The sequence below is a fragment of the Acromyrmex echinatior genome, chromosome 8 (genome assembly GCF_024713525.1).
Source record: "Acromyrmex echinatior isolate Ae372 chromosome 8, ASM2471352v2, whole genome shotgun sequence".
Classification (NCBI taxonomy): domain Eukaryota; kingdom Metazoa; phylum Arthropoda; class Insecta; order Hymenoptera; family Formicidae; genus Acromyrmex; species Acromyrmex echinatior.
In genome coordinates this window covers 1,927,799-1,938,102 of record NC_141859.1, presented here as the reverse complement: position 1 = coordinate 1,938,102, position 10,304 = coordinate 1,927,799, and the positions used below count along the sequence as shown (strand labels likewise).

Here is a 10,304-nt window from a genome sequence, read left to right as displayed (position 1 = left end):
AAAGAATTAGAAGATTAAAAAGAATATAAAAGAATGCATCGTGATTTGTAAACTACTTCGATGAAAGGGAAAATTACGCTGCTCCATTGTAGAATCAAACGAGCGCCGTCCATTCTATCGTAACGACGTGCCGTTGCAACAAAGACGCATTTAGATTCGATATTGTTCTATGCAGTGGCAATCAATTAGGATTCGACGACGGTTTAGTGTGATCATTCATAAGCGGGACGATGTTGATGACTCAAAATCAGCTTACAATTAAAATTATCCTTGAGACTTTCCGTTATTGGATTTGTTAACTGAACATTTTCTGTTAACAGTTACGGCCTTGAAAAATAAAGATTATCTTTCAAGACCGTTTCATTATGTAAGATGTAAGAAATAAAAGAAACTGTAATTATCAGACCTTCAGTTTTTAGAAAGAAAACATATTTCATCTTACGAAATTATTTTGGTATCATAAGTGTTTTATTTCCTAAACCATCTTATATAAAAAAAAGTTTTATACAAAAAGTAACAAAAGAAGATTCTTTTTGTTAATATTACTCGAATTATGCTGTTTTCGCTATTTATCGAGCGTATGGCGAAATTGTAGTACACCGTTTGCGAAAATTCTGATGTATACGTACAATAATATTATTGTAATAATAAATCATATTTAATTTTGCAAATAAAATATAAAAGGCGGTGTGTTATACAATCATTTTTTTTTTGTTCGAGTTCTTCCGGTACACGTTCACCTTGCCTTTCTTTCGTAAATTCAATTAATCCGAGGTCAGTTCATGCGCGTATACGTACAGCGATCTAATTATCATTGTACTAGAAAATATGTTGCAATATTTCGGAATTATTAACATATTAGACTGTCACAGGTTGATATTGCGTTAAGAGCGTTAGAAATTATTGTATGCAAAACTCCATTTTATTGTGCAATAGCATTGAAAGCACTCAATATCGGAGTCACCTTCAGTCAGAAATGGTGGATCGATCGATGTTGAATTAGCATTGATCGACTAATCATTTCTGGCTGACTTCAGTGTTCACGATCTATCTTAAGAGATATCTAATTAATTACGTTATTGTTATTTCCGCGAGAATGGCTCGTGCCTGGTGCCCAACTATTATTAGCGATTAAGTCCATTTGAAATTATCGAGATTAAAATACTTGTCGGTTGGAAATTATTTGAGATAGTAGTAATTTCTGATAAGAAGATAGTAGCATGAAAATTGAAGATTTGATTTAATACTAATTTTATTTGGAGGGAATTATTATTTCAGCTTTATTGTAAGTCCAAAAGTAATGGGCGTGCAGCCATATATCTGAAATTTTATTTAAAATACATATACATGTATTATTTTAACATCTAACTTTGATCATAGATACTTTTCTTATTTTCTTATAATATATTAATATAAATAGTACTGTTTTTTTAGTATTATTAATATTTCTGTAATCGAAAATCGTGAATACGTGCAACGAAATTTCACCACACTCGTGAGAGTGATTAAAAATTTATCACATGTCCATAAAAAGATTTTAGGCAAATTCCAAGATCATTTTGAAGATAATTCGATCGTCCTTGGATGTTACATGGGTGTTCGATCTACGTTGGTTAGTTCAGTTATTGATCATCGCTAATTAATGCAGATCTTTTTTTTTTATCTGGGAATTAATTACTGGGAATTCAAGTTTCATCATTTTGTAAATCTGACTTAGTATAATCTTTATAAGATTAATATGTATATATGTAAAGATATCTAACGTGTCGAGATTTTTTTCTTAAATTCTTTTCCTTTTGCATATTAATGTTTATGTTTGCGTTTATATATGCGTTCCGTTTACTTACAAGAGTGTAAGCGTTGTCGATTTGAAAGTCTAATTAATTCTCAATACGTGTTGCTATCACACAATGCTATGCATTTACACAGACATTTTCTAATCGAGATGCTATAACCCAATTCAGAGTAAAGAAACTCAGCCATCGTTTGCAAAATCTCTTACTGTATATTATTAATGAATTGATTATATATCATTCCTTTATTTCTTATTCGGAGTAAAATGTACGTTCAATAACGATTGTCGAGAAAATGAAATCTTTAAATTTCATACAGTCTCCTTTTTATTATTATTATGCATAAGTTTAAAAATATTTTAAAAATTGCAAAATCAATTATTTAGTATTAATTAGCAAAATAATTTATTTGATTCGTTTACTATAATTTAATATATTTTCTGACTGAAAAGCTAATTCTGTTTTTGTTATGTTTTTGCAATGCTCAAGTACAATTAACAAATGAGTGATTTAGCGACTTAATTTAGTTTTTTTTTTTTTTTTGAAAAATTAAAATGAATATGTTATTAAGACATGCATTTGTTAAGTCCTGTTCAAATCGATTCAAAGTAAAGCTCATTGCATGAGTCTCTACGCACTTGTGTAAAACAATTTCAAAGTCGTACGCGCGCATGTATGTTTAATCGTAGCTCAAACACTTTCCTAGGCAGACGTGTCAATCGTAATAGTGACACTGGGTCGGGGACTCTTACGAGTTACATTCCTTGCCATGTTCTTGTTGCAACATTCGCGACATTTGCCACTGGTCAATTGCGGCGTCCTAACTTTTAAAAAAGAAGCAATCGCGCGCGCACGTGCGCGGATTTTATTATCGCATTTTTTTTACGATATTATTAATTTAATTAATAATTATTAATTATTAATTAATTATTAATTAATTTTCTCACTACGTTTTTTTGCAACTGTCATCACAAAAATCCTTGATAATCCACAAATCGCAAAGTTATATAATAGAGAGCGAAGGTTTGTTTGAAAATTTGATTATAAATTTGTCACAGATTGAAAGAATCGCTTCCTTGAATTTATGCTAAATGTGTATTGCTTCATACCAGTAACTATGAAAATCATCAAATTCAACGTAGTTTGATACATAAAAATGATGAAATTGGGAATTTTATCATTAAACGCGAATTTGATGTCTATCCTTGAATAAATATTTTATTATTATACTCATTTTTTATCATATTTTACGCATTTTATATCTATAGAGGAAAGGCTTCTATTATGATACTAATGATGAGTTCATTTTGGATAAATGTATGGGCAGAATTTAAAAAAATAATAGGTCATTTTGAAAAGTCATTTTAATAAGCTTCAAGATAACATTATATAAAATTTAATTCAAATTCCATTTTTTTTTTAAATTAAAGAAATGTAAAAAGTGAACAAAAAAAATTCTGCTCCTACTATGAGATACCCCGAGAAATCGATAGTAAAACGCAAAGAATATCAGTATTGCAATTAAAAAACTTTATTTCATGTTTCTAAAATGCAAACAAACACAGTCAGCGTGCGTGAAAAATGAGGATGCGATAGATTATACTCAGAACTCGTCTTCGAGTAGTTGGAATCAAGCATCGCAGAAATAGATCATTCCGGTTGTTTTTTTTATTATTGTACAATAACATTTACTATTTAGCAACAATTTTCATTATAACATAGGAGCACAGGTTATTTCATATTAGAAATACCCTGTGTCTCATATTACGATTTCCACGTCTTATGGTTTTACGATCATCAAATTTAACTTCTGTAATTAAATAATTCATATCCCGTATTTTTCTATTAATATGACTTTACTCTATCACTACACATGAAGAATTTATTGTCAAATATTTTTTATTAAATAATAAACAAGATTTAAAGGCTCATTTCAATGAAACTTGAAGACATCCAATTCTAAAATTTTTTTTACAATGACTACAGGCATGATCTAATGAATTTTCTACTAAATCGTTTTCAATTTAAGAGCAATAAATTCATGGTGGAACCAATAGATAGCGTTTATTAATTTAACAGAAACGTCACTGTCTCATATTAGGCGCCTGTCTCATAATATAAGGGGGCTTTTCTCTACAAGTAAATCAAATTCCGAAATCTTAATTTCTTGACAGACGATAATAAAAATGCATGAATAAAAATTTCTTGATGGTAAAAAAATGAATTAATAAAAACAGATTTATATTTTTGCAATTATAATTTGACAATTTATGATTATAATGCAATGGTCATGCAATATTTAGTCATAATAAGCTAAAAATATTTGTTAAGCAATATAAAATCATCTGAACCATAAAAATTTTTAAAATTTTCAACACTCATTAATTATCATAATTTTCGTAAAATAATGTAATTAAAAATACGCATTCGTAATTAAAGAGTTTTAGTATGTATTCACCGTTGTCTTCTAGTATTTTTAGGGATCAACGTTTGTCTGTGTCGCGTCACGCATCTTCACATCCCTCACTTCAATAAATCTGACTCATCTTATATGACAGATTTGACTGTGTGCTGTCATAAATATTCGCAATGCCACGTCATTGTAAGTACATCATTTCTACTTGATGTGACAGTTATGTCGAATACATTTTCGGGTAAATGCATTGTAATTATAACCAGAGAATTAGACGCGCTGTTGATTTACTCCATTGAAATTGTATGGAAATCTTTCTTAATTTAAAAGAGCTCTCTCTTTAAGTTTCATTTCCTGTTTCTTTTAAGTTATTTTTACTTTTATTTTTTAAAAGATTGTATCATACAAAAATATATATTTGCTATTCCGATTTTTGTATGTTTCATACACCTAAATTCCGTTTTAATTATGTTCTCTTTATATGTATACATATATATAATGCAAGATTTTGAACCAGTTAAACATTATTATTAAGGATAGATTGTTACCTTTCGATAGATTTCAGCTTACTTGCTCTCGCTCTCGTTCTCTCTTTGTTTCGTATTTTCTTTTATCTATTAGACAAATTATCACATTGAAAGGCCAAAACATGTAATATCGTAATTTAATTATAATTGATTAGAACATAATGATTTTATTTTTTAACATATAAAAAAATATTTATAGTTTAGACTCTTACATGCCCTCTGATTGTATTTATTTCTTATAAATTATCATATAATTTATCTAAAGGAACAACCGTCTCCAAGTCTAATATCTAAATTATGTAGAAGGTTAGGTAAGAAAATTAAAATTTACTCTTCTAATTGATTTAATTAGGAAAAAGATAAAGTGGGTAAATATTTTTTAACGTATACGTGTGATACGACTTATTAAATTAATAAATAAACTCATAATAATTTATTGTAGTCATATCAAATATAAAGTCCTAAAATGCGTCATAAGTCGTAGTTCTCTTATTTCCAGACTGGACATTTCAATTACATTCAATGGATGGAGGTATTGGTAATTGAGTGTGAGCGCGTAACAATTACGAATCGGCAAGTGCAAAAATAATTTATCTTACATTATTCACGTGGGCGGATCGCGTGACATATTACATACATCATGAGCGAGTACGTGCTAGCAAACGAAATGCGCACGCGGCTAAACCCGTACATTACTTCCGCTTTATCATAATCTTTATTAACGACTGCATGACGGGCGGTCCTTTATTATCACGGCGGGTAATTCCATCTTTTCCTCGCGATTCTTGTTACATCATACCGATTTGTCTGAAGTAAGATATTAGCATGATTGTGATTACACTATTAATTCAATTATGCCATTAATAGAAATTGTTAAACATCAAGAATATTTTTATAAACAGAGATTGTTCTGTGTTTTTGACGAGGAAACGTTTATCTTCAGTAAAGATTGAACGTCGCTTTATACCTATCGTCAATCTTATAGAAATTAAATAAATTATAGATAATCGAATGAATAAATAAATAATTTATTTTTACACACATTTCTTAATATATAATATACTATTATAATAGACGGAAAGGACGATTTTGCTAAAGTATCTAAAAATTTAGTTAAATACAGATCTTATAATAATTTTGTTTGGACCATCAAAATAATTATGGCGAACGCTTAAATTGGTTGCAGTTATTTTGATAAGCGAATAAAACTATTTTCAGATCTATATGTAGCTAAATTTTTAGACACTTCAGCAAAATCATTTTTTGCATGAGATTATAGTCTATTCTTTTCAGCTGAATTTTGTTTTTTTTTTGTGCATGATTCATCCTTCATCCTCTTTTTTCTGACACATGAAAAAAAACATGAAAAAAAGAGAAAAGCCGGACCATGTAAGAAGTTGAGCTGAAAAAAGAATAGAGACTAATAACTTGGAAACTGTGCACGCTCGTCTCATTATTTATTTAACTAACAATCGAAAGAGGAGTTTCGAGTTCACCTTCAATATCCATATGCGCGCTGACGAATCGATCACCCGACGACGGAAAAAAGAAAGTGAGAATAACTTAATCGACGATCGACGCAATATGTTTAGCGTTCGTTTCGTTTCATGACACACACGTCGCTCATTCAAATGAAAGACCTTCTCTCATTTTGCGCGAGACACAAACAGGACAAATACATCGTTGAACTTCACGTTGGACTGTTAAAAAAAAAAAGTAATATCACGTGTGTTTTCACGTCGACCACAGGGAACCTCGATGAAGAGATTGATGGCAAGATGTTGCAAGTCCTTCACCGCAAATATGCATGACGATAGTGACAGAGTTTATTACTTTCGTTTCTCGCTTCCTCTTTCTTTCTCTCGGTTTCGACATTTACGTCCTATTTTTTATGGATGTGTCTGTGATGCGTGCATCACTTATTTACTAGTCAAATCAGACTGAAGAAGGCCATTTCCGAAAAAATAGAGACCTTATAATTTGACAGAGATGCGCCAAAAATTACGTGATCGTGATATTTGCTGATTAGCTGGAGTGAAATTTATTTTCTGTCCTTGTTTTACGCCTAATGAACGATAAAGACAAAAACGTTGACTATTGTGTCATTCTATCTTTATTAGATATAAAACAAGAATAGAATTTTTATTGCAGCCAATTGGCAACTCACGATCACGTGACTCTTGGCACATTTCTTTATATTATAAGAGAGGTTTGTTTATGTTGCTTAAAATTTTCAAAAATTTTTGAACTTGAAACAGATGTAGGTAGGTATATTTGGATTTTGAAAAGAGAGAAAGCTCTATAAAACTAGCAAGACCAAATCAGAATCAAATCGGACTTATCGGAATTTTTAGTACTCATTTTATACTAAATTATACTATTAATGATAATTTTGTATGTGTGCCATTTCGAAAAAAATCGTGGCGATGTTAACTTAATATTAATCTGACAGGACCAATTCAAAATAAAAGAAAAGGAGAAAAATAATATCAGAAATCAATATGATTGAATTTGTACTATTTTGTACTGCCAAAACAATTCTATATTATGTGTCATTTCCAAGAAAACAGTGGCGTTGCTAATTTAAGATTTAAGCTGGCAGGAAAATTTCATAGTGGAACTCGAATGGACTGTTAAAAAATTCGAGTTCCATTTTGAAATTTTCAAGCTTCATAATTGCAATGGGAATATATTTTTACAAAATTTTTAAATTGGTGAGTCGATGATGATGATAAAACTTGTAAACAAATGGAAAATGTTTTATTTATATGAAAATGATAAATTAAAAATAACCCATCTATAGAACAATTTACTATCTTTAAAATCGATCTGTTGCATTTTTTTGTATGACTAATGGGTTTCGATGATATAATAATTTAAATGTTCGCATGAGCGATGTTTTTTCATGAATTTTTGCAACTTATTTGCGTCAATACACAAAAAACGATGTCACATTTTTTTCGCGAAACATGAAATATTTTTATCTGCAGAATATGTTAGCAAATTAAAAAAAAAAATAAAATGATGATATTTCAAAGGTGTCCAATTTGACATGGAATACCTCAAAGATTATAAGTTTTAATTACTTACTTTTAATTACTTACAATTTAATGAGATAAATAATAAAGTCATTTAAGAAGAAAACATGTAAAATATTAACTTATTTTCATGGTATAAATTAGTACAAATTCAGTTGTGTTAATTTTTGCCCTTGTGTTGTTTTTTTATGGTCCTGCCAACTTAAATCTTAAATTAACAGTGCCACTGTTTTCTTGAAAATGATGCATAATATACAATATACAATGTTTTATGTTTTTGGCAGTACAAATCAATCGTTTATTTCTGATATTTATTTCTGATATTATTTTTCTTCTTTTCTTTTATTTTGAATTGGTCCTGCCAGTTTAATATTAAGCTAGATTTTTTTCGAAATGGCACACGGTATAAAATTATCATTAATGGTTTCACTCACAATTGAGTACAAAATGAATACTAAAAATTCCGATAAGTCCGATTTAATTCTGTTGATTTAGTCCTGCTAGCTTTATAGAACTAAAAGCAAAGATGCATAGTAGTAGAGCAAAAAATACAAGCAACGCGAGCAGATTTAGGATTTTTATAAAGAAAAAAGAAGAAAAAGTTCAATTTTTTATTTCTCCGTGACAGATTTTTTGAATGGAAGGCAAGGTGTTCCTATTCCGCGTCACGATTTTTCCTCGCGTATTTATGGAGCTGGTACATTCAAATGCAATTCGCGGACGCGAGTCGAATTCTGCATAGGTATTACATAAATTTTGTGCATGAAAATCAGAACAAGTTTCACCAAATTCGCATTCGAGGAGTGTCGCGTTGCAGCGAGGGAAATTCGCAGACGCGAAGTCGAATGACTTGTACGTTTCTAATATGAGTCGCGTGAACATGCGTGTAATACGCAACGGCGGATTCACTTGTTCAACTGGTTAATCGACTTTCGTTCTGATTACGGTTTTGATTACGGAAAACGTTTTCACGCGTCCATACAGCTCGAATATTTCATTCCATTAAAAGTGATCTTCTCGCTTCATTCGTTTCCTAGTTAAGCACAAGTTTCCAGCATTCCGTACTATTATTTAGAGGCTTTAGGAGTTAGACACAATGAAAAGCACAGGCAATAGGAATGGAGAATAACGGATTTCAATCTAGAAATCGTACACCTACACTGTAATACACGATTTATCTGAGACACAATCGAAAAGCAATAGACACACAGGCAATAGAAACATGAAATAACAGCAGATTTCAATCTACCTGCAGAAATCATGTTACACACACAGCATAATATACAATTTTTTTATATGGATTGACATGTTATTTTCTGTTCCTATAAAAGAAACGAGTTTACTAAAGTATTTAAAAATTCAGTTAAATATAAATAAATGTAAATCTGAAAATAAATAAATTTTAGCCACCAGTTTGAGCATCCCACATAATTATTATATATTCGATTATATAACAAAATTATTTTTAAATCAGTATATTATTAAATTTTTTCCTGTTCTCCAAAACTTCAACATCTTTGCTGGCCAATGCAATCTGATCCCTGTAAATTCAAGAATATACGCTTACTCGATTTCTTCAAATCTCTTGAAATGCTGACTGCACGTTAAAAATAAATTCTTTTCCGTCAGATTACGATCAGACAGCGTTTTTTCTTTTACCGAATTTCACGGACGCCGCAATAGTTTCGGAAGACTACCCCGGCCGGGGGGGTGGTTCTCGCATTCTTGTTTGAACTCCGATGCAACCCTCGATGCACCGCACCAGCGAGGTCGCTCGGTCGTCTCCGTCGACTCTCGGCCATGACCGGCATGCGTCCGGCAACCAGCGCCGTGACCTGTCGGCAGACTACCAAAGCAGACCAAAGTTAAGTCAGACGCCGACGATCGGGAAACGATGTCGCCGTCTTTGTTGTGCGCGCCGTCGTCGTCGTCGCCGTCGCCGTCGTCGTCGCCGTCGCCGCCGCCGCCACCGCCGTCGCCGCTGCCGCAGTCGCAGTCGCAGCCGCTGCCAACCATCGCCGCCTCCAACTGCAAGCCCGCAGTCGGTGTGCTGGCCGTTTCCACCGTTTGTCGCGTCTCCGCGACTAGCTCATAAACCATCCGCGTAAATTCGCGCGCGGGACCATTTGTGCTGCTGCGCCTGATTGAAAGCGGCGGCGGTCGGACCGCCGCCGCCACTGTCGCTGACTGTCGCTGCCGCGCGGCGCGGCGCGGCGCAGCGCGGCGTCCTGACGCGTCCATCACACGTGCACGCGTCCTGACGCGTCCACGATAGCGAATATCCGTGAGAGACTGGGAGTATCGATTCCGCATTTGAGAAACGCAGAAGGAACATAGAACACAAAGAGAGAAAGAGAAAGGCATCGCATATATATCCGCTCCGCGTTTCGCGTGCGGTAGCACGGCCGCTCTGCGCGGCGTCGCGTCGCATCGCATCGCGTCGCGTCACGTCGCGTTGCGTTGCGACGCGCGACGCCTCGGCGACACGCAATTTCACGTTCGCGCCCGTCGGCACTGTCGGCGGTAGGCGAGA

The 10,304-nt window shown here is 33.0% G+C and overlaps 1 protein-coding gene across 1 annotated transcript; it reads right to left on the bottom strand.

The window, feature by feature from the left end:
• Positions 1-5,745: 5,745 nt before the first annotated feature.
• LOC147908671 (uncharacterized) lies at positions 5,746-10,015 on the bottom strand. Its single transcript, XM_087408997.1, has 2 exons — positions 9,431-10,015; positions 5,746-9,312 (listed from the first exon to the last, which is right to left on the bottom strand). Exon 1 carries the CDS (start codon positions 10,010-10,012, stop codon positions 9,437-9,439), a length of 576 nt encoding a protein of 191 aa, XP_087265123.1. The 5' UTR covers positions 10,013-10,015; the 3' UTR covers positions 5,746-9,312; positions 9,431-9,436.
• Between the last annotated feature and the right edge of the window lie 289 nt (positions 10,016-10,304).

Bases quoted from the DNA above. Each gene is read 5' to 3' on its own strand.
- LOC147908671 (XM_087408997.1), bottom strand. From the start codon at position 10,012: ATGGACGCGTCAGGACGCCGCGCTGCGCCGCGCCGCGCCGCGCGGCAG.